The 25,073-nt window shown below is 41.9% G+C and overlaps 2 protein-coding genes across 18 annotated transcripts in view; one reads left to right on the top strand and one right to left on the bottom strand.

Moving 5' to 3' along the window:
• On the top strand, positions 1 to 11,796 carry LOC109900630 (snake venom 5'-nucleotidase). Its single transcript, XM_020496333.2, has 9 exons — positions 1 to 419; positions 1,546 to 1,768; positions 2,043 to 2,231; positions 3,310 to 3,507; positions 4,298 to 4,452; positions 4,545 to 4,653; positions 4,836 to 4,985; positions 6,914 to 7,114; positions 7,452 to 11,796. Exons 1-9 carry the CDS (start codon positions 90 to 92, stop codon positions 7,637 to 7,639), a joined length of 1,743 nt encoding a protein of 580 aa, XP_020351922.1. The 5' UTR covers positions 1 to 89; the 3' UTR covers positions 7,640 to 11,796.
• Positions 9,634 to 25,073, bottom strand: part of LOC109900631 (sorting nexin-14) — a 20,856-nt gene continuing 5,416 nt past the window's right edge. For 3 of the 17 annotated variants that reach the window (XM_031837035.1, XM_020496339.2, XM_020496334.2), the window contains 15 exons: positions 23,452 to 23,510; positions 23,068 to 23,094; positions 21,938 to 22,067; positions 21,410 to 21,596; positions 21,076 to 21,159; positions 20,810 to 20,910; positions 20,180 to 20,291; positions 19,842 to 19,882; positions 19,541 to 19,657; positions 15,868 to 15,988; positions 14,633 to 14,797; positions 14,227 to 14,322; positions 13,850 to 13,941; positions 13,681 to 13,737; positions 9,634 to 9,892 (listed from right to left, as the gene is read on the bottom strand). In XM_031837035.1, the coding sequence (XP_031692895.1) occupies positions 9,848 to 9,892; positions 13,681 to 13,737; positions 13,850 to 13,941; positions 14,227 to 14,322; positions 14,633 to 14,797; positions 15,868 to 15,988; positions 19,541 to 19,657; positions 19,842 to 19,882; positions 20,180 to 20,291; positions 20,810 to 20,910; positions 21,076 to 21,159; positions 21,410 to 21,596; positions 21,938 to 22,067; positions 23,068 to 23,094; positions 23,452 to 23,510 (1,434 nt within the window). In that variant the 3' untranslated portion in view covers positions 9,634 to 9,847. Of the gene's footprint in view, positions 9,893 to 11,889; positions 13,738 to 13,836; positions 13,942 to 14,226; positions 14,323 to 14,632; positions 14,798 to 15,867; positions 15,989 to 19,540; positions 19,658 to 19,841; positions 19,883 to 20,179; positions 20,292 to 20,809; positions 20,911 to 21,075; positions 21,160 to 21,409; positions 21,597 to 21,937; positions 22,068 to 23,067; positions 23,095 to 23,451; positions 23,511 to 25,073 lie in introns of those variants that run through there. The other 14 variants (XM_031837031.1, XM_031837028.1, XM_031837034.1 and 11 more) reach the window with 9 other exon arrangements.

Consider the following 25,073-nt stretch of genomic DNA (forward strand, 5'->3'; position numbering starts at 1 on the left):
ACAGTGTCCACGCCTTCTGGTGCAGTCACTGAAAGTAGGGGGGATAACTTCAGTGTTCTAATACACTGCGCGGGCAACGAGCAGATAAAATGGGAGTGCGTGAGCAGGTGAAGAGCATTTTATTATACCTCTGCGTCTGTAGTCATGTTTGTACTGAAGAGTGGGAACTCACGCTGCTTCATACCAACGATGTCCACGCACGGGTTGAGGAGACGAGCAAGGACTCCGGCAAATGCACCAAGCCTCCGTGTTTTGCCGGGGTGGCACGGAGATTTACGAAAATAAAGGAGATCCGGAACCGAGAGAAAAATGTGATGCTGCTGGACGCAGGCGATCAATTTCAAGGAACCGTTTGGTTTAATGTCTATAAGGGAGCAGAGGCTGCACATTTTATGAACAAACTTGGCTACGATGCAATGGTAAGCCGTTTTTGTCCTAGTCTGGTGAGAATTAATATAAATATGGGCCAGTGTTCGGGTATTCAACTACTATTTGAGAAAGTCCGGTCACACACATTTTCTAGGTGGTAAAGGTCCTGATAGATATCGTAATGTATCGGTGTAGTAACATATGATACCTGAGTGACAGAATCAATGGGGGCCCCCTGGCAGTCGAGGCCTCTGGGCACATAATCTGGCAATGATAACTACAAGATTTAGATAGCTGGTTAGCCTAACTAGCTAACATGGGCTGGTAGTTGATCCACTGGACATTTCTGACAGTTTATGAAAAGCTCTTTAAGGTCTATCAGTGAATGAGATAGCAAAACTGCCCATATACTACCACATTTTGTCATTTTACCTTGTGCATTCTACGATACAACTCTCAATAGCAGTAGCCTAAATTGAAAGCCCCCCCCCCCCCCCCCCCCCCCCAATCAACAAGGAAAGATACAGGTACAACGGGGACATCCGTGATGTACAAGGGACAGGTAACCTGGAGTAAGGTGTCAATGAGGTAGTGGGTAAAACTAGTCCTGACAAAGGACTACAATTCCCAGTGTGACACTGGCCCGGGAATAATTCCAGGCATCTTCATATTATGTTTAGGAAGCCAACCCCAGGATATGCCCAATCACAGAGATGTTTTTAATTCCATCAGTTGTTAGTAGACATGTAGCCTCTACTCCTATACTCCACTAACCAGGGGAGGTGACACCCTGTGGCTAGTAAACATTAGATGAAGACAAATATTACTTTTGGTTCGATTAGATTATATATACTAATCTAAAAATATGTTTATTTGTTTTCTAAGATGAACTTGGCAGCACAATAACTACTGAACATTATGGCTGATTTGTTGCACACTTTGTTAACAGGTGAAATATTGGGGATGACTTTTACCTTTGTTTTGATTACACAGGAGTTTGGTGGCACCTCAATTGGGGTGGATGAGCTTGTGGTAATGGCTGGAGCGGAATAGATGGAATGGTATCAAACACATGGTTTTCATGTGTTTGATGCCATTCCATTTACTCCGTTTCAGACAATATTATGAGCCTTCCTCCCGTAAGCAGCCTCCTGTGGTTTTGAACTATCTTTATAGGCTCTGGGGAATCATGAGTTTGACAATAAAGTGGAGGGACTTATCAAGCCGTTTCTCCAGGAGGTGAAGTGCACAGTGCTCAGTGCTAACATCAAAGCAGACGACACACTAGCACCTCGCATCAGTGGCCTTTATTTCCCTTATAAGGTATTTGATGTGGACTCTAAGAAAGTGGGCGTGGTGGGATACACATCAAAGGAGACACCTGCTCTGTCACAAACAGGTACAATTGATTGAAGTTCTAGCTCCTCTTAATCTGTCTTCCTCTCTTAAAATCTCTTTCTCTTTTCCTCAATCCCTCTATTGAGCTTCACTTAATACATTGTTATTCATATTCAGGCATTGTCTCCTCACAATAATCCATATTGATCACTTTGTCCAGGTTGCTTCATATTTGCTTCCTATTTTTGTCTTGGAGCAAATCTGATTTTGAGATGCCTTTCCATACGTAGCTACATTTGAGGATGACCCTGGTGTAAAACCATTTTTTGTTCCAGGACCTAACTTAGTGTTTGAGGATGAGATTGATGCTCTCCAGCTCCAGGTTGACAAACTAATCACTTTGGGGGTCAACAAGATTATCGCCCTTGGTCACTCTGGCTTCGTTACAGACAAAGAAATAGCCAGAAGGGTAAAGGGTGTGGATGTGGTCATCGGAGGACATAGTAACACCTTTCTGTACACAGGTATGCATAATGTTTGCTATAGGCTACTTTTTACAATCATCATTTACAATCATAGTACACAATTACAATCTGTAATTCTTCAGAACACCATCTGGTAAACTGTCATCATTTTTGTAAGGAGCCTACAGTTGATTTATTCCAGAACTGAACATGTGTCCCTGGCTGTCTTCACAGTTTTCAAATCAAATCAAACTTTACTTGTCACATGCGCCGAATACAACAAGTGTAGACTTTAACGTGAAATGCTTACTTACAAGCTCTTAACCAACAGTGCAGTTCAAGAAGAGAAGTGATCCAAGAGTGAAATCAAGTAACAACAACAGACTGGAAATGAAAATGAACGTGCCAGAGGTTTCCTTCTAACCTCAGCACCATAGAAAGTCCAAAACAACGTAGCATGTTTTATGTCCAATCAAAAGGACATAAATTCTTCTTCCAGTCCTGTCAAGGAAGTAGGTCCACTAATAGCTCAGCCAAAACACTAACCATGCTGTTTCTGCTACACATGCAGTAGATGTTTGTACTTTATGCCTCAGCAGCTCTTGGCCCATGACTGTGACCATCTCATCCTTAGTGCAATTTCAAAAAGCTGAAACGATGAGTATCTGCCACCTGCCCTACCTGTTCTCCGGTGATGCCAATCATAGCCTTACTCTTTGTTAACTTGAGCTGTGCTGATAACTGCTTTTTCCACAGCAGCAGCCATGATTAATGTTGGAATGTTTTGTTAGGGCCATTAAATTGTCTGGTTCCCACACCTGCACGTTCAATAAACTGTAGGGGAGAGTGGGTTAAGTTGAGCCAGAGAGGACTAAGTGACTAAGGGAGGGACTAAGAGAGTGATTAAGTGATTGCTATAAGGTTTCCCTTTGAACGGTGGCCTATACAGTTCACTTATGTGGTGGGAAAGCACAGAAATTAGCAATGCAAGAAGACTGCATTGAATCTTTATTCACCCCACGGTCATTTAGGCGTTGTATAAATTGCAACGCTGTTTTAGTACGCATGACTACAATGCAACTGATGACTGATATTAACAATGTTAATCAATTCAATGGTTTACATTCACCGTTTCTAGGAAAACAGCCTTCCTCTGAGGTCCCGGCAGGTCCCTACCCGGTCATAGTAAGGTCAGAGGATGGGCGTGACGTCCCTGTGGTGCAGGCCTTTGCCTTTGGGAAATATCTGGGTTACCTCAAGGTGACGTTTGACGAAGCTGGCAACGTGCTCCAGTCCACAGGCAACCCCATCCTTCTGGACAGCTCTGTACCAGAGGGTGAGTACAGTACTGCTGAGTAAAATGAGGGGAAGTTGACAGTAAGTGCATCCCAAATGGCACCCTATTTCCTATATAGCGCACTACTTTTGACCAGGACCCATAGGCAACCTTTCTTCAGAACACTTGCATCTGGTAAAACTGTTATATGTTTTTGTAAGGAATTATGGAGCCTAGAGTGGATTTATTCCAGAACTGAACATGAAAGCAACAACAACAGACTGGAAATGTAATTGAAAGCGGCAGAGGTTTCCCTCTAACCTCCGCACCATAGAAACTCCATAACAACGTAGCCTGTTTCATGTCCAATCAAAGCACATCAATTCTACCTCTAGTCCTGTGAAGGACGGAGTTCTGGTCAAAAGTAGTGCACTATATAGGGAATAGGATGCCATTTGGGACGTAAACAGTGAAATGGACTTCCGATTGCATCAGCAGTGAGTGCATGGTAATACACAGTAGTTGTATACTTGTAGTGCATGGTGATATACAGTACTTGTATACTTGCAGTGCATGGTGATATACAGTATTAGTATACTTGTAGTGCATGGTGATATACAGTAGTTGTATACTTGTAGTGCATGGTGATATTTGATTTATACTGTAATATATCAGTAGTATGTCTCTCTGTCCACTGTCACTGTATCTTAATACAATGATAAGCATGAGTTCACCATGAAAACGTCAACACTGTTATTATCACTATCAGGATCATTATAATCTACACACGCATTAGAATTCTTATATTGTATGGAGTATATAGTAAGTGTATATGATTCCGTCTTGTCAGACCCCAGTATTATGGCTGAAGTCAACGAGTGGAAAAAGGCCCTGGCAAATTACTCCTCCCAGTATGTGGGGGAGACCCTGGTGTATCTCAATGGAACGTTTGAAGAGTGCAGGTTCCGAGAGTGCAACCTGGGAAACCTAATCTGTGACGCTATGGTAAATTAGTAGTATTCAGAAAAGCTAACCAAAGGAGGTACCTTTGGGCCAGTCTGTAACCTACTGAAATCCTCTCTGTTTTTTCGCTGTAGGTACACCACAACATTAAATATGCAGACGAGCTTCAATGGAACCATGTTAGCTCCTGTATCCTCCAAGGGGGATCGATACGGTCATCCATAGATGAGCGGAGTCGAAACGGTGTGTGTGCCTTTATGGGTTCGTTTCCTGGACACAGATTAAGCATAATCTTGGACTAAAAAAAAACATTTTCAATTTCTCCAGGACTAGTCTTAATATCTGTCCAGGAAACCGGCGCTGTGTGTTTGAGAGAATAAACTCCAGCAAATGCTGAGGAAACTGAGTGAAATGTCTTTTGTTAGGTTCCATCACGATGGAGGACCTCATTGCTGTGTTGCCGTTTGGAGGCACCTATGATCTGGTTCAGCTGAAGGGATCTACTCTGAGGAAGACTTTTGAGCACTCCGTCAGGAGATATGGAGGGAACACAGGGGAATTCCTTCAAGTATCAGGTATCAGACACTGTTTTATTTGAATTGGTAGAGGGTCACAATATGACATCATGCAGGGGCAGTTACACTGAGTGTACAAAACATTAGGAACATCTTCCTAATATTGAGTTGCACCCCACTTTGCCCTCAGAACAGCCTCATTTGTCTGGGAATAGACTACAAATGGTCGAAAGCATTCCAAAGGGATGCTGGCCAATGTTGACTCCAACAACTGATGCTACTGAGCCAGATGTCTATGTGTCAGGGCAGAAGCTCCAGGTGGTATCTGATTTTAAGTACCTTGGCATCATACTTGATTCCAACCTCTCTTTTAAAAAGCAGGTGAAAAAGGTCATTCAAATAACCAAATTCAACCTAGCTAATTTATGATTTATACAATTGTTTTTACTACAGAGGTAGCAAAACTGTACTTCAAATCTATGATACTCCACCACTTAACATACTGCTTGACTAGTTGTGCCCAAGCTTGCTGTACAACATTAAAACCCATTCAGTCTGTCTACAAACAGGCTCTCAAAGTGCCCAATAGCCATCATCACTGTTACATCCTCAGAAAGCATGAGCTCCTGAGTTGGGAAAATCTTGTGCAATACACCGACGCATGTCTTGTATTCAAGATCCTAAATGGCCTGGCTCCCCCTCCACTCAGTACTTTTGTTAAACAGAAAACCCAAACATATGGCAGCAGATCCACAAGGTCTGCCATGAGAGGTGACTGTATAGTTCCCTTAAGGAAAAGCACCTTTAGTCAATCTGTTTTCTCTGTGATAGCTTCCCATGTCTGGAATACACTGCCATCAGACACACATAACTGCACCACTTATCACACTTTCACAAAAAACATGGCTAAAGGTCAATCAGATTTATGAACATTATCCCTAGTTGTGTATTGCCGCTTTCCATGTTGTCTGTAGCTTATGAGGTGCAACACTGTGTTGCTTTTATGGATTTTGTCTTGTTGCTTTGTGCTATTTTGCTCTGTCTACATCTTGCTTGTCCTATGTTGCTCTGCGTGTGCTCAATGATTGTCTGTATTATTGTAATTGTAAATGTTTTTAATAACCTGCCCAGGGACTGCGGTTGAAAATTTGCCGGCTGGCTAAAACCGGCACTTTTTACTGAAATGTTGATTCATGTGCACTGTCCCTGTAAAAATAAACTCAACGCTTCCCACAGTTGTGTCAAGTTGGCTGGATGTCCTTTGGGTGGTGGACCAATCTTTTTTTTTTTTATCTTAATGATTTTTAAAAAACATACAATCTACCCACAGTGAAGCAGCTCAACATTTACATTACATTCAGTCATCTAGCAGACGCTCCCATCCAGAGCAATCCACAGGAGCAACCAGGGTCAAGTGTCCCGCCCATAGGCAAATTCGACAGATCCCCCACTTTGTCGAATCGGAGACCTGAACCATCCAAGACCCCCCCCCCCCCCACAGTTCCCTGTGAGAGCTACCCCTCAACGATCCAAGATTCCCCCACATATCATTCTTGATACACACAGGAAACTGTTGAACATAAAAAAAACAGCAGCGTTGCAGTTGACACAAACCGGTGTGCCTGGCACTTACTACCATACCCCATTCAAAGGCACTTAAGTCTGTCTTGATCATTCACCCTCTGAATGGCACATACACACAATCCATGTCTCAATTGTCTCAAGCCCTAAAAATCCTTCTTTAACTTGTCTCCTCCCCTTCATCTACACTGATTGAAGTGGAACACTCAGTGTGTCTCTAATAGTTATCTATCCCCAAGAGCCTGTGCACCTTTATTGAATTTAGTTTTTGTTACATATTGGTTACATATAAGTTAGAACCAGCAACAGATTGAGGAACCTACATGAGGAAGAGGAATGAGGACAGGTGTTTGGTCTCCCGCTGTGTTTTGGACTGATTTTATTTCACTCTTGTACAATCCCAATAGGATTTCATGTAGAGTATGATATGTCGAGGCCCCCTGGGGAGCGCGCTAGGAGTATTAGTGTGCTCTGTACGGACTGCCGGGTGCCAGTCTATGAGCCTCTGGACGACAGAAGGCTATACAAGGTGGTCCTGCCCTCATACATGGTGGAAGGAGGAGACGGATTCTCCATGATTAAAGAGGAGAACCTGAAACATGACAGTGGTGAGCTCACAGAACTGAACAGATTACAACACAATGGTTATGTCCTAAATGGTACCCTATTCCCTGTATAGTGCACTACTTTTGACCAGGGTCCCAGTCAAAGGTAGTGAACTACATAGGGCACAGGAAGGAAAGAGTACCATTTGCGACACAGACAATCTATCGCTATGGGTGAGCTCCTCTCTGCAGACTCACAACTTTCTTATGAACAGGAACCCTTTGGTAATTTTCTGTTGTACAACCATTACAGACCAAGCAATGTTGGTGAACTGTTGCATGAGGGTTGAAAATTAAAATGTTCTTGACGTCAAAGAATCTGTGTCTGTTTCTCTTTCAGGTGACATGGACATATCGGTGGTGGCCAGCTACTTTGCTGAGAGGAAGAAGGTGCACCCAGCTATAGAGGGACGTATCAAGATTTCCAACTCAGCTTCAGGGGGGCCTGGTCACATGGCTCTGTTAATCATGCTGGGGCTAGTGATGGCTCTGTTTGGGAGACTGAGAGATCCCTGGCTGCAATCATGATGCAAAGCTCACCATTGAATATGTTCTTCTCACCAACAGCATTCAAGGGAGGAGCTCAACTCTAGTTAGTCTATTGAGTACAAATTGAACGGGGATATGGTGAATGGATATTTCACCAATGCTCTGATTTTTCTTTCTAAATACTGCAGTTTGATATGAAATTCGCTATTGAAACTTCAGGGAAAATACTGTAAATGTATTATCCTATGGCTAAAACTAGAAATGATGCACTGGTAAGTCTCGTGTACAGTCGATGCTGTCAAGCTCTTGGTCTGCGATCCAGTTTCAGCATAAACATACATTTGCTATGTACTCTAACAGATGGAAACAGATGACCGGTGCTTGTTTAAGTGTGTGCCCCTGGCAGAGCCTGCTTAACCAGCATTAGGACTGAAGCGTTACAGGTTTTGGGTCATTTCCGATTGAGCCGACATATGCAGTCTCCGCTAACGGGGGACATTGCCTTTAAATGTCAATCACGCTGTAACACCGAATGTCCATTATACGGATAGAATAGACTTTGTTTATGAGATAGGGTGTCCAAACACAGAGCTCCAGAATAGTTTTGTCAATATTTTGAAGCTCTTTTAGACATTAAATATAATCTCTCAAGGTGGGATAAACAAGTAGTGATCAACCTTTTGTAAACATTTAGAGAACTCTATTTACAGGACATACCCACTCAAAGTAACGAGGTAGCAGGAAACTGATACACTTGGTATTCTTGATTCACACAGGAAACTGTTGAGTGAAAAACCCAGCAGCGTGGCAGTTCTTGACACAAACTGGTGCGCCCAGCACCCTATTACCATACCCCGTTCAAAGGCACTGAAATATTGTCTTGATCATTCAGATTGAAGTGGATTTAACAAGTGACATCAATAAGGGATCCTAGCTTTCACCTGATCATGGAAAGAACAGGTGTTCTTAATGTTTTGTACACCAAAGAGGGAATGTTTTTCTCTGAGTTGTAATTTCTAAATAGCCTATGATAAATTGTGACCTAACATTTTAGATTTGGTGTTGTGATATTGCAACAAGGTTGGTAATAGTACAATATACTGATATGTACATAAAGCCTGAAGGTTATACAGGCAAATGAACAAATTGTTCTCCTTACTGTTTTTTGAACGTCTAGCAGCTATTTCTGCATATACAAACTGGTCACCAACTGTAACAATTCAACAGTAAAAATACCAATAAATTGTCATGACCAAAAAAATAAAAGAGCTCATCTTAAACTTGTTAAAAACCAAGAAAAACACAAACTATGAAATGCCGCCCAGGTGTAATTCCATTGAATGTAGTATTTCTCAAAGGAAAGAATTACATAACATCCCTCACAGTTACTCTTTAACTTGTGAGAGTGGTGTAACCTTGAGCTTTGCTGCTCTCACTATTCATCAGATCTCTGTCAGGGCCACGGGGTAGAGTAGTATTCTGAGGACAAGGACCATTCTGTCTCTGGATTGCTCACAGAAACACAAGCTTTATTATTCACAGGGGCCTGCTATTAGTCTCCACTGATGGCTCTGACCCAGCTGGCTCTGACCAGTGGGAATGTACATGGTGTTGCCAATTACCACATCCACGGAACACTGCATGGAAAGTATCTCCTTTTCACAGTGGACTAAAACATTATCAGGGCAGAAATGAGACTCCAAGGAGGGAAGGGAGATGGAAATCACATTAGGTCATATGCAGGACACAACCTCATTTTAGAAAACAGAAGCTGACAAACAAATTGAATATGAGAAACAAAACAGGTCTTAGTGCTCAGCTTATTGCTCCAACCTGCTTCTCAGCTGTAAAATGACACAAATGAGCCTACAGTTACCATACAAAATACAGAGACTGTTTAAAGACCAATTGAATCTGTCATCTCACTTGGAGAAGGGAAGACATCTAAAATTGACACATCTAACTAAAGATGGACCAGTTTGCAGGCAGCAAGGCATTATTATATCCAATAAGTAAAATATTTGACCACCCAGTAAAATCTATAAATATATTTTTATTAATGCATTATTATACATTGGAATGTTGATATATGCTCACAGAGACATTGGAATGTTGATATATGCTCACAGAGACATTGGAATGTTGATATATGCTCACAGAGACATTGGAATGTTGATATATGCTCACAGAGACATTGGAATTTGCTGTATTGCACTTTGGCTCCAGGAAAAGGAAGCAAGCTGTTTTCTAAATTAACTGGTTACTGTCTGCCGACTGCTCCCCTTGTCCCTTCTGAAGAGACAACATACAGTATCAGCAGGGAGGTACACAACCTACATCCTGTTACCGTTCTACTTTCACTTAATTTATAAATGTCTAAAAAGTTTGGAAAAGACATCCGGTTGATTACCCCCTAGTTGAAACACAAAGTGAGTGTTTACTTTCAGGGGCCCTATGGCAGAGAGATGCTTAAGTTAAATACAATATACGGTGCCTTGCTAAAGTATTCAGACCCCTTGGATTTCATTGTGTTACAAAGTGGGATTAAAACAGATATAATTATATTATTTTTGTCAACAATATACACAAAATACTCTGTCAAAATGTAAGGAAAATGTGATTTTTTATTAATAAAAAATATATATAACTAACAGTTGTTGCATAAGTATTCAGACCCTTTGTTTAGGCAAGCCTAAATTAGTTCAGGAGTAAAATGTGGCTTAACAAATAAAATAAAAAGTTACATCGACTCACTGTGAAATTATAGGGGTTGACATGATTTTTAAATGACTAACCCTTCCTTTGTCCCACATACATACAACATATGTAAGGGCCCTCAGTCAAGTATTGAATTTCAAGCACAGATTCAACTACAAAGACCAGGGAACTTTTTTGAAAGCCTCATAAAAAGGGCCGTGATTGGAAGATGACAATAAAACATCTGGCATTGAATATCTTTAAGCATGGTCTAGTAGTTAATAATTATGCTGTGAATTATACAGTATATTAATAAACCACCAAGACACAGCATGGACTAGTTCAGGGGTCGGCAACCCTGTTCCTGGAGTGCCGCACATACTGCAGCATTTTGTTCCAACTATGCACCACACTTGATCAACTAAGCTAATTGATCAGTTCAGTGATTACCTAAATTCAAAACACCTGGTCTTCCAGGTTGGTTAAATCAAATGCATAAAGTGCCTGTGGCCCTCCAGGACCAGGGTTATCCGTTCCTCCTCTGGTTATGCTGTATTAAACGAGCAAGCCACATCAAAGATGCAGTCATCCTTCTGAACTGAGCTGCAGGATAGGAAGGAAACTGCTCAGGGATGTTACCATTAGTGATTTTAAAACAGAAATGGAGTTCATTGGCTGTGATGGGAGAACCTGAGGATGGATCATTGTAGTGACTCCACAATAATGACCTAAATGACAGAGTGAAAAGAACACAAATATACAACAAAAAAATACATGCATCTTGTATGCAACAAGGCACTACAGTAATACTGCAAAAAAAACATGTAATTGTCTTCTTATTGTCCTGCATGGTGGTGGCTGCAGCATGGCATGCGTATCAGGATAAAAAAAGAAGCACAGGCTAAATCCTAAAGGAAAACCTGCTTCAGTCTGCTTTACACCAGACACTGGGAGATGAATTCACCTTTCAGCAGGACAATAACATACAGCACAAAGCCAAATCTACACTGGAGTTGATTACCAAGAAGACGGTGAATGTGAAGTTACAGTTTTACGCCAATCTGCTTGAAACACTATGGCAACACTTGAATTGCTGTGTAGCCATGATCCCCAACATCTTGGCAGAGTATGAAGAAAATTTACAAGGAAAAATAAAATCTCTTAAGACACTTACCCAAGAAGACTTACAGCTGTTATCGCTCCTGAAGAGTTTCTAACATGTATGGACTGAGGGAGCTGAATACTTATGAAATTACTATATTTGATTTATTACATTTTTATTAATAAAAAAAAGTTGTATTTTTCAGACACTGACAGAGTACTGTGTAGATTGTTGAAAAAATATATAATTAAATCCATTTTAATCACACTTTGTAACGCAATAAAATGTGAAGAAATCCAAGGGGTCTGAATACTTTTGCAAGACACTATCTAAAGCTGTGTTTGCTAACTTTACATTTATTTGTGTAATACAAGCAAATACACAGTAACGTCATTAAGAATCTGGCCAGTTTACTTTTAAGAACACAGCTAAGGTTGACGTATACAGCACAATAATGGCATTGTAGTAAGATTTTAATTTTTTATTTTACCTTTATTTAACCAGGCAAGTCAGTTAAGAACACATTCTTATTTTCAATGACGGCCTGGGAACAGTGGGTTAACTGCCTGTTCAGGGGCAGAACGACAGATTTGTACCTTGTCAGCTCGTAGGCATACATATTATGACAAACGTACTACAAACGTATTACGAATGGTTGCCCTGCATACAGTGGCTTGCAAAAGTATTCACCCCCCTTGGCATTTTTCATATTTTGTTGCCTTACAACCTGGAATTAAAATGAATTTTGTGAGGGGGGGGGGGGGGTGTATCATTTGATTTACACAACATGCCTACCACTTTGAAGATGCAAAATATTTTTGGTGAAACAAACAAGAAAGACAAAAAACTGAAAACTTGAGCTTGCATAACTTTTCACCCCCCCCCCCCCCCCCCCCCCAAAGTCAATACTTTGTAGAGCCACCTTATGCAGCAATTACAGCTGCAAGTCTCTTGGGGTATGTCTCTATAAGCTTGGAACATCAAGCCACTGGGATTTTTGCCCATTCTTCAAGTTGGATGGGTTCTGCTGGTGTACAGCAATCTTTAAGTCATACTTCAGATTCTCAATTGGATTAAGGTCTGGGCTTTGACTAGGCCATTCCAAGACATTTAAATGTTTCCCCTTAAACCACTCGAGTGTTACTTTGGCAGTATGCTTAGGGTCATTGTCCTCCGTCCCAAGTGAACCTCCGTGCCAGTCTCAAATCTCTGGAAGACTGAAACAGGTTTCCCTCAAGAATTTCCCTGTATTTAGCGCCATCCATCATTCCTTCAATTCTGACCAGTTTCCCAGTTCCTGCCAATGAAAAACATCCCCACAGCAAGATGTTGCCACCACCATACTTCACTGTAGGGATGGTGTTCTCGGGTGATGAGAGGTGTTGGGTTTGCACCAGACATAGCGTTTTCCTTGATGGCCAAACATCTATATTTTAGTCTCATCTGATCAGAGTACCTTCTTCAATGTTTGGGGAGTCTCCCACATGCCTTTGGCGAACACCAATTTATTTCTTTAAGCAATGGCTTTTTCTGGCCACTCTTCCGTAAAGCCCAGCTCTGTGGAGTGTACGGCTTAAGGCGGTCCTATACTGCAACAAATACTCCAATCTCCGCTGTGGAGCTTTGCAGCTCCGTCAGGGTTATCTTTGATCTCTTTGTTGACTCTCTGATTGATGCCCTCCTTGCATGGTCTGTGAGTTTTGGTGGGCGGCCCTCTCTTGGAAGGTTTGTTGTGCCGTATTCTTTCAATTTTTTTAATAATGGATTTAATTGTGCTCCGTGGAATGTTCAACGTTTCTGATATTTTTTTATAACCCAACCCTGATCTGTACTTCTCCACAACTTTGTCCCTGACCTATTTGGAGAGCTCCTTGGTCATCATAGTGCTGCTTGCTTGGTGGTGCCTCTTGCTTACTGGTGTTGCAGACTCTGGGCCCTTTCAGAACAGGTGTATGTATACTGAGATCATGTGACACAGATTGCACACAGGTGGACTTTTACTAACCATGTGACTTCTGAAGGTAATTGGTTGCACCAGGTTTTATTTAGGGGCTTCATAGCAAAGGGGGTGAATACATACACACACCACTTTTACATTTCTTTTTTTAAATAAGTAATTTTTTTCACTTCACCAATTTGGACTATGTTGTGTCTGTCCATTACATGAAATCCAAATAAAAATCTATTTAAATTACAGGTTGTAATGCAACAAAATAGGAATAACGCCAAGGGGGATGAATACTTTTGCAAGGCTCTGTATAGCTGATTCTCAGAAGTTTACCTTGCCGAGTTCTGGAAACAGTTCTTCGACAGCAATATCCATCAGAACGTACGTCATCTTAGGGGAGCCAAAAGACAGAAACAAGAGGAGAGAAAACAGTTAATATCGCCATGAGACCTTGGCTGCAGAGAAGCTGTTACTCGTCTTCATGCTTGCCTTTTAGCTTTACCTGCTTGTTGAGAAGTGGCTGCTGGAAGCCGTCAAAGAGAAGTCGGATGCCCTCGTACTTGGCCTCCTGTCCAATGCACTTTTCCATAAAGTCTACAAGGTGAAAAGACAGACACAGCAATACTGTACAGCTGAACCGAGGCCAATGTTATCTGCCTTTGCCATTAATGGGACTGATTGGTGAAACTGGAATGTTTCTACAATGGAAAATATCTGGGATAGGAGGAAACTCTAGGATGATCCCAGAGTTTCCGACTTGCAATTCCGTGTTGGATGATCGCTCAAAACAAATTTTTCCCACTCAGAGCAGGTGAATATGGCAAAAGAAAATTACTGAGTAGAGATAATATTAATAGTCAGCCAAAGCCTGGGTCTAACCTGGCAGATAATTAATCATCTCTTCAAATGCCTTCTTGGCTCTTCTCTGCTTGTCTCCTGTGGTGCGTTCCTCACTGTTCTCGCAGAACACAGCATCTGAAATTTAGCAGAAAGTGTAATTATGAGTTTAGGAGAGCTGGATTAAGTAAGGCATGGCAATCCCAGACCTCAATGGACATGGGATAACAAACAATATCATGGTGATTGGATTTGGATGAGCACTGAAGTGAAACAGCACATCTACAGTGATTGTATGCTACTCTTAAACTTTGGTTGAGCCTTAGGTAGGAAATAGGAGGGGTTGGGGGAGAATGTCAACAAAACAGGATGCGTTACTGAAGGAACATACACAAGCGACCGCACGCACAAACACACACACGGAGAGAGACCAACACACAAACAGTACCTCTGAGCATGGTGACGAGAGACACCACACGGTGCTCCTGCAGGATCATCTCTAGTTTGTGTTGAATGTAGCTATCCATGTAGGCCTCAAATGTGTTCTTGAGCAAGATCCGCCCCCCTGACAGGATGTGATGCATCCAGTCTGGCATGTGGAACACGACTCGACCTGTCCATCAAACACAATGAAAAGAATCATGACTGGGCAACAGGTGTGTGTCTGACAATCAGGATAAGCAAACCATCCTAAAATCTTTCTATCATGACAAACACTGTGGTGGCCATCACTGGTAGTGCTAAAACTCTGGATTAACTTGCACAAGATGAGCGTTGGACCGAAAGGTCACTGGTTCGAATCCCTGAGCCGACTAGTTGAAAAATATGTCAATGTGCCCTTGAGCAAGTCACTCTGGATAAGAGTCTGCTAAATCAGTGTTTCCCAACTCCAGTACCCCCAACAGCACACATTTTTGTTGTAGCCCTGGACAAACACCTGATTCGGCTCATTGGGGGCTTGAGGATTAGTTGACAGGTTGAATCAGGTGAGTTTGTCCGAGGCTACAACAAAAATGTGTGCTGTTGGGGGTATTGGAGGACTAGAGTTGGGAAACACTATGCTAAATGACTAAAATTTTAAAATAAAAAGTCTATTGGCTGAATCCTATAACAGTTAGTCATATGTTACAAGCTTTGGCTTTTCCATTTATGTTTTGAGGTTGGTCTTTAGCTCGTTATCACGTAGGGCGCACCAATTGCTGTCACCTCGTTAGTCAGTATGCGTTACACCTGTGCTGTTTCCATCTTGTTAGTGGGAAGGTGTTTCACCTGTGCTGGCCCAAGTGCTATTTAAGAGTGGCTGGCCCAGTGCTCCAGTTGTCTTGATAGATGCGGAGGGTTAACACCTTTAGTTGGCGCTCTATTTTGATTTTTAGACAAACAATCCTTTATCTGACTTTGTTTCACGCCATTAGTTTGGTGTGGGTTTTTCTTTTGTTAGCTTTTTCTTAGGCAAATTTAGTGGGCGCTCATGGTGGGTCTCTTAGGTTCCAGTTGTTGTTGCTAGTCAACTTTCTGTGGACACCCCCATGAGTGTCTTTCAGAACCCCTCCTAAAACCCCACTTGTTTTGGTTGTTGTCAGTGACTCATTGTTTGTTCTCCCTTCTGAGTGCTGGGGAACATACCACATAGTTCAGTTCTTCTCTATGAAAGGGAACTACTACTTGTGCCTGGTCACTTACCCATAAACATCATGTAGTCATACATCCCTTCTACCGAGATCATCTCCATAAAGTAGTTCCGGTTATGTGTCTCCAGGGTCTCAAACAGATTAGCATTGTTTTTGTAGAGGTCATTGGAGAGCTAGGGAGATCGGAAGGGACAACGTTTTATTGACAGAATGAAAAATACAACTGTCAAGGCAGTTCTAAGCTATAGAGCAGTCAGTCAAGCCATATTCTAACATCTTTAATTAGTGGCTTGCAAAAGTATTCATCCCCTTGGCACTTTTCCTATTTTGTTGCCTTACAACCTGGTATTAAAATTGATTTGTTAGGGGTTTGTCTCATTTGATTTACACAACATACCTACCACTTTGTAGAAGCAATATGTTTTTGTGATACAAAAAAAAAAAAAAACTTACGCGTGCATAACTATTCATCCCCCCCAAAATCAATACTTTGTAGAGCCACCTTTTGCAGCAATTACTGCTGCAAGTCTCTTGGGGTATTTGACTCTTAGCTTGGAACATCTAGACACTGGGATTTTTGCCCATTCTTCAAGGCAAAACTGCTCCAGCTCCTTCAAGTTGGATGGGAATGTACAGCAATCTTTAAGTCATTCCACAGACAGACTGGGCCCTTTCAGAACAGGTGTATGTATACTGAGATCATGTGACACAGATTTCAAGTCCACCTGTGTGCACTAACCATGTGACTTCTGAATGTAATTGGTTGCACCAGATCTTATTTAGGGGCTTCATAGCAAAGGGGTGAATACATATGCACGCACCATTTTTGGGGGATTAAGGTCTGGGGAGTTTCTTGGCAATGGACCCAAAATATCTATGATTTGTTCCCCGAGCCACTTAGTTATCACTTTTGCCTTATGGCAAGGTGCTCCATCATGCTGGAAAAGGTATTGTTTGTCACCAAACTGTTCCTGGATGGTTGGGAGAAGTTGCTCTTGGAGAATGTGTTGGTACCATTCTTTATTCATGGCTGTGTTCTTATGCAAAATTGTGAGTGATCCCACTCCCTTGGCTGAGAAGCAACCCCAGACATGAATGGTCTCAGGATGCTTTACTGTTGGCATGACACAGGACTGATGGTAGAGCTCACCTTGTCTTCTCTGGACAAGCTTTTTTCCGGATGCCCCAAACAATCGGAAAGAGGAGTCAGAGAAAATGACTTTACCCCAGTCTTCAGCAGTCAAATCCCTGTACCTTTTGCAGAATATCAGTCTGTCCCTGATGTTTTTCCTGGAGAAAAGTGGCTTCTTTGCTGCCCTTCTTGACACCAGGCCATCCTCCAAAAGTATTCACCTCACTGTGCATGCAGATGCACTCACACCTGCCTGCTGCCATTCCTGAGCAAGCTCTGTACTGGTGGTGCCCCGATCCCGCAGCGGAATCAACTTTAGGAGACAGTCTTGGCGCTTGCTGGACTTTCTTGGGCGCCCTGAAGCCTTCTTCACAATAATTGAACCGCTCTCCTTGAAGTTCTTGATGATCCGATAAATGGTTGATTTAGGTGCAATCTTACTGGCGGCAATATCCTTGCCTGTGAAGCCCTTTTTGTTCAAAGCAATGATGATGGCATGTGTTTCCTTGCAGGTAACCATGTTTGACAGAGGAAGAACAATGATTCCAAACACCACCCTCCTTTTGAAGCTTCCAGTCTGTTATTCGAACTCAATCAGCATGACAGAGTGATCTTCAGCCTTGTCCTCATCAACACTCACACCTGTGTTAACGAGAGAATCACTGACATGATGTCAGCTGGTCCTTTTGTGGCAGGGCTGAAATGCAGTGGAATTTTTTGGGGGGGATTCAGTTCATTTGCATGGCAAAGAGGGACTTTGCAATAAATTGCAAATCATCTTATCACTCTTCATAACATTCTGGAATATATGCAATTTGCCATCATACAAACTGAGGCAGCAGACTTTGAAAATTAATATCAGTCGTGGCCAACTTTTGGCCACTACTGTACATATCAAAAGTCTGTTTTTTATATGCATAGTTTCAGTGGAAAATGTTCTTCTTCCAAAAGTGATAAACCCTGGAATGACCGGAACAGTCATGGTTTATGTTTTTGGGAAGGAGTGTGTAAAGATTTATCGTTCTGACATTCATTTGAAGTCGGAAGTTTACATACACTTAGGTTAGAGTCATTAAAACGTGTTTTTCAACCACTCCACAAATGTTTTGGCAAGTCAGTTAGGACATCTACTTTGTGCATGACACAAGTCATTTTTACAACAATTGTTTAACAGAGATTATTTAATGTATGGTTCATCCTTGGGAGCAATTTCCAAATGCCTGAAGGTACCACGTTCATCTGTACAAACAATAGTACGCAAGTATAAACACCATGGGACCACGCAGTCGTCATACTGCTCAGGAAGGAGATGTGTTCTGTCTCCTAGAGATGAACGTACTTCGGTGTGAAAAGTGCAAATCAATCCCAGAACAACAGCGAAGGACCTTGAAGATGCTGGAGGAAATAGGTACAAAAGTATCTATATCCACAGTAAAACGAGTCCTATATCGACATAACATGCTCTATAACCACCATAAAAAAGCCAGACAGTTTGCAACCGCACATGGGGACAAAGATCGTACTTTTTGGAGAAATGTCCTCTGGTCTGATGAAACAAAAATAGAACTGTTTGGCCATAATGACCATTGTTATGTTTGGAGGAAAAGGGGGAGGCTTGCAAGCTGAAGAACACCATCCCAACCATGAAGAACGGGGGTGGCAGCATCATGTTGTGGGGGTGCTTTGCTACAGGAGGAACTGGTGCACTTCACAAAATAGATGGCTTCATGAGGAACGGAAATTGCGGCCCTGACCTCAATCATATAGAACATTTGTGGGCAGAACTGAAAAAGTGTGTGTGAGCAAGGAGGCCTACAAACCTGACTCAGTTACACCAGCTCTGTCAGGAGGAATGGGCCAAAATTCACCCAACTTATTGTGGGAAGCTTGTGGAAGGCTACCCAAAACATTTGACCCAAGTTAAACAACTTAAAGGCAATGCTACCAAATACTAATTGAGTGTATGTAAACTTCTGACCCACTGGGAATGTGATGAAAGAAATTAAAGCTGAAATAAATCACTCTACTATTATTCTGACATTTCACATTCTTAAAATAAAGTGGTGATCCTAACTGACCTAAGACAGGGATTCTTACAAGGATTAAATGTCAGGAATTGTGAAAAACTGAGTTTAAATGTATTTGGCTGAGGTGTATGTAAACTTCCAACTTCAGGCAGGGTAGCCTAGTGGTTAGAGCGTTGGACTTGTAACCGGAAGGTTGCAAGTTTAAACCCCCGAACTGGCAAGGTACAAATCTGTTGTTCTGCCCCTGAGCAGGCAGTTAACCCACTGTTCCTAGGCAGTCATTGAAAATAAGAACTTGTTGCCTAGTTAAAATAAAAGGTAAAATAAAGTGAGAACATCCTGGCAGAGAGCAGGGGTAAGGAGATAATCAGTGATTAAGGCTGTCCACTCAGGCAGGATATATCCCTACATATAGCTAAGCTGGATGGGAGGGGTGTACTTAGTGTTTCCACTGTGAAGTATGTATAGGCCAAGTGGACAGATGGGGAGTTTTGCACAGAGATTTTAACTTAGGTAAAACCAGGGAATTTGGGGAAAGTTTCGGGAATTTTGCAACAGTAGCTGACCTTGTTGTACTCAGCAGTAGAGCTGAGGGTGGTCAGCTCAGGCCTGCTGGGTTTGACTTTGGGAGATTCACAAGAGTTGAAGAAGGACTGGATGAAAGGCTCTAGGTTCTGTCCTTTCTGGCAGGCAGAGGAAAAACAGACACAACATCATGATTAATATCACACCACTGAGCTGAGGTCTGCAACACCATTGTCTGATCATATATTCTTTATTTAAGAGTGAAATAATTTTAGTGACTAACTATAGTATATCCCAAGAGATATTCTACTATTAAAATCCCATAGGATAAATGCCTCTTACCTCTTTTATAATTTTTCCAGGGACAGACCTGAATATTTTACCTGAGAAGGAATAAAATACATTTGTCAACACAGCTACACATGATGCTACATAGCTAATCAACAATGAATTTCTCCTATGAATTTCTCTATGGCATCTTTAGGCCTCCTTGTATGAATGGGTGGGTTTTTAAGGATGCATCCCAATTGTCACCCTATTCCCTACACATTGCATACCTATTATGCTCTGGTCAAAAGTAGTGCACTATATGGGAAATAGGGTGCCATTTGGGATACATACAACCTATGAATTTTTAGTGCTCCTTGTGTTATACATAAGTGTTATTTGATGCGCCATACCCAGGTTTACATCAGGCATCATCTTGTCCATGAACTGAGTCTCCATGCTGTGAGGTGACAGGAAGTCTGCCAACAGCTGACTGTTACTCAACTCTGGGTGCTGCAGCAGTCTCTGTTTACAACACAGACATATATTATAGTAGTTTCGATTTCATAGAACTGTATAGGTACTACAGTTACTGTACACTACAGAGCAATAGGCCTACGTACACAGTGTACATAACACACCTTCCTAATATTGAGATGCACCCCCCTTTGCCCTCAGAATAGCCTCAATTCATCAGGGCATGGACTCGACAAGGTGTCGAAAGCGTTCCACAGGGATGCTGGCCCATGTTGACTACAATGCTTCCCACATTTGTGTCAAGTCAGCTGGATGTCCTTTGGGTGGTGGACCATTCTTGATACACACAGGAAACTGTTGCGCCTGAAAAACCTAGCAGCGTTGCAGGTCTTGGCACAAACAGGTGCACCTGGCACCTACTACTATAACCTTCTTTAACCGGTCTCCTCCCCTTCATCTACACTGATCGAAGTAGATTTAACAGGTGACATCAATAAGGGATCATAGCTTTTACCTGGTCAGTCTATATCATGGAAAGAGCCGTTCATAATGTTTTGTAGGAATACCTGCAAATACTCCTCAAATTCTTCCCTCTTTGATGATAGGAACTCATAGTTCTTTGGTCCTATAATTCTTTTCGAAGGGAGCTGTGCATCTGCAAATGAGCCTGTGCAACAAAAAAAACAAGTTAAAAACTACCAGTGACACATCAAATGTGAAAAAAGGTAACGGAAGCTCACATCTACTAACCACAGGACTTCAGAGATGACAAAGCCAAACATGTATACTTCCTCTGAAGAAATGTGTGAGAAAGTACACAATGTCGTCTTACCGTGGAACTCTGTGAGTTTATTTTCTAGAACGTAGAATTCCATGTATCGTCTGAAGATGGACCAGTCCTCTGTTTCATGTCCCACTGAAACAGAAAAAAAATCACTCAAGAATCAACACAATTGAAAACCAACATCAATACTGCAGTTTTATATTTCCCCCAATTCCCACACACATAATTCATAGAACACATATATAGTGCATCCTAAATGGCACCCTATTCCGTACAAAGTACACTACTTTTGACCAGGGCCCTCTGATCAAAAGTAGTGTACTGTGTAGGGAATAGGGTGGCATTTGGGACTTAACATAAACAGCTCTAGCCGTGCCCTCACCTTCCTTCATGTCATTGCGTTCCACGTCGATGCAGAACACGGGGACCCTCTCCTTCTTCACCTCGTCATCGTAGAAGTCAATGTAGGGGATGGTGATGCTCCAGGCTGACAAGTTCCTCAGGACTCCTGGAGTACTAGCTGCCTCCACAGGGGAGTCATCCTCCATCACCATAGTCGCTTCCTCAACCTGCAACACAATATGGGATGTCAAAAAGGCACTTCATATAATTAATTAAAATTAATTTATTTGTATGGCATGTTCAATGATGTGTTAGTGTGTGAAAATTCAAGAACGATATTGGAATTGGAAATAATTGTTGTGTGATACTTTAAAGTGTTATCCCCGGAGTGTATTTTTTGAAAACTGTACTTACTACTAAAGTAACTGACAATTCAATCAAAATCACTATGGAAACTCAGTCTGTGGTTACAATATGCAGGAATAGAAATCCCCCATTCATATGCATGGTGGAGGATGGGGATGTGATCATAGTTAGTCATTGTTCGTTTTGGGGGAAGGGTTCTCACCGCTTCATCTTCAGCATCGCACATGGAGTACGGCAGCATCGCCCCCTCCATGGTGGTGCTCTTGAAGACGCCTTTGATTTTGCTGCCGATCCGGCTGATCCCAAACGTCTCCCCTCGTTTTGAGACGTTCCTTCACAGGCACACACGAACACAGAAGTGAACACACACTAGGAAATTGAATGCCAGACAGGCAACTGTGTGAAACTGCATGTGTTGTTGCTGTCAACAGTTGATGCCACTTATCCAAACATCTGCTGCTAATGCAGCGATGCCTCAAATGGTGCTATGCAGATCAAAATAATTCAAAATGCTGCAAAGATGTTGAAACTATAAGTCCAAAGTCAAAATGCCATGCTGTGGTCCAAATCCAAACATGAACACACAAAGAGAGCACACATTATGAAACGTTGCACATTCTACTAATGCCAAGCAGACAGATGAGAACAGATGCACTCAAGCAATGAGAGGTAGTTTGTAGTTGTGTACAGGAGTCCATGCTTACAGACTGAGGCTCACATCTAGCCATATATCAGTAAAGGTGGTTTGAATGTTGGATGGGCAACTTAGTGCAGACCAAATATTAGGGACAAGAAGGGAAGGTTGAAGAGGTGAAATTGAGGCCCTCCAACGCTGTCCCGACAAGGAGATCTGGCGTCCATTATACACAAGAGAACTATGGGCGCTCACACAAGACATGGATAGACCATTAGAGAAACAGTATGAGAGGAGATTAGTTATGGGGCCATGGGAAACCCCATATTTATCCTCTTCCTCCATTCTGTGGCTCGAGTTCAACGCCAAAACTAGAAATTAAAATACTATTCAAAACACCTGCTACCTTGAATGTTCAACAATTATTCAACTGAATAAAAACAATTACATATAACCCCAATTCTTGTTCAGTTACAGCAATACAAAGGTAAAGAGCAAGTCTTAAAAATAAAAATAAACGCTAGCTTGCAAAAGCCTACTGAAGAAAAGTGCTTATTGCCCCACAATGCTTTTTCTACAGCAAATTTTGGTTCCATTCACTGCAGTCTGGGCTAATTATATCTGGCATGCAGGAAACTCAATGGCAGTCGGCAGCAGGACATTAACCTGGTCTGCATCATTCCCAAACACATACTCACCTCATATCATCCACACTCAGACTATTCCTGGAATAACAGCAAGATAAACAGCATAAGCCCACAGCTACAGGCTTCAAATAGTACAATATAGCTTCAGTGCCATCGTTTGTGGTGGGCGTAAACAGGCCTATGTTAACAAGACGCCACCCTAATGTGGAGTCTTGGCTGAGAAGTAAAGATGCACGGTGTAGAAATAGCCATTGAAACTACACTTAACACTTCTGTTATGAAGATGAAAGCTCTCCAATAAAGTCTCTATTTAGATGCAAAGAGAAAATATGTGTGTATATGAGTGAGTGAAAATAAAGAACACTAAACACTTCAGTTTAGAAGAATATTACACCTCTTTCTAATGTCACAGTCATTGCCATCAGGAGCACAAACCTGTTCATTCTGGAGTCCCTTTTTGGAGACTCTGCCCCCATCAGCAGGTATCTGAAATACTGCAGAGATAGAGTTATGAATGGGAAAAATATTATCAGTTAGTCAACTTGCTTTTGTATATTGAAACGTTCACGTTGTCATTGTATCATGTTCTGGCTCATTGTAGGATAATTCCATTGAAGGCGATTAGATTAGGGTGTATGGTTTATGTCCACATAGAAAGTACAGGTTGCGTCCCAATAATCTCTCTTTTTCCAGAAATGTTCACTTCCCTTCATGGATTAGAAAGGAAAATGACAGGCAGGTACAGTTGAAGTCCGAAGTTTACATACAGCCAAATATATTTAAACTCAGTTTTTCACAATTCCTGACATTTAATCCAAGTTAAAATTCCCTGTCTTAGGTCAGTTAGGATCACCACTTTATTTTAAGAATGTGAAATGTCAGAATAATAGAAGATGGAATTATTTATTTCAGCTTTAATTTCTATCATCACATTCCCAGTGGGTCAGAAGTTTACATACACTCAATTAGTATTTGGTAGCATTGCCTTTAAATTGTTTAACTTGGGTCAAACGTTTTGGCTAGCCTTCCACAAGCTTCCCACAATAAGTTGGGTGAATTTTGGCCCATTCCTCCTGACAGAGCTGGTGTAACTGAGTCAGGTTTGTAGGCATCCTTGCTCGCACACGCTTTTTCAGTTCTACCCACAAATGTTCTATATGATTGAGGTCAGGGCTTTGTGAGGGCCACTCAAATACCTTGACTTCGTTGTCATTAAGCCATTTTTCCACATCTTTGGAAGTATGTTTGGGGTTATTGTCCATTTGGGAAGACCCATTTGCAACCAAGCTTTAACTTACTGACTGGTGTCTTGAGACGTTGATGCAATATATCCACATAATTTCCGTTCCTCATGATGCCATCTATTTTGAGAAGTGCACCAGTCCCTCCTGCAGCAAAGCACCTCCACAACACGATGCTGCCACCCCTGTGCTTCACGGTTGGGATGGTGTTCTTCGGCTTGCAAGCCTCCACCTTTATCCTCCAAATATAACGATGGTCATTTGGGCCAAACAGTTCTACTTTTGTTTCATCAGACCAGAGGACATTTATACAAAAAATACGATCTTTGTCCCCATATGCAGTTGCAAACCATAGTCTGGCTTTTTTATGGTGGTTTTGGAGCAGTGGCTTCTTCCTTGCTGAGCGGCCTTTCAGATTATGTCGATATAGGACTCGTTTTACTGTGGATAAAGATACTTTTGTACCTGTTTTTTCCAGCATCTTCACAAGGTCGTTTGCTGTTGTTCTGGGACTGAGTTGCACTTTTCGCATCAAGGTACGTTCATCTCTAGGAGACAGAACGCGTCTCCTTCCTGAGCGGTATGAAGGTTGCGTGGTCCCATGGTGTTATTACTTGCATACTATTGTTTGTACAGATGAACGGCACCTTCAGGCGTTTGGAAATTGCTCCCAAGGATGAGGTCTGGCTGATTTCTTTTGATTTTCCCATGATGTCAACCAAAGAGGGACTGAGTTTGAAGGTAGGCCTTGATATACATCCACAGGTACTTGAAATATATCCTCCTATTGACTCAAATTATGTCAATTAGCCTATC

Source organism: Oncorhynchus kisutch, linkage group LG12, assembly GCF_002021735.2.
Source record: "Oncorhynchus kisutch isolate 150728-3 linkage group LG12, Okis_V2, whole genome shotgun sequence".
Taxonomy (NCBI): Eukaryota; Metazoa; Chordata; class Actinopteri; order Salmoniformes; family Salmonidae; genus Oncorhynchus; species Oncorhynchus kisutch.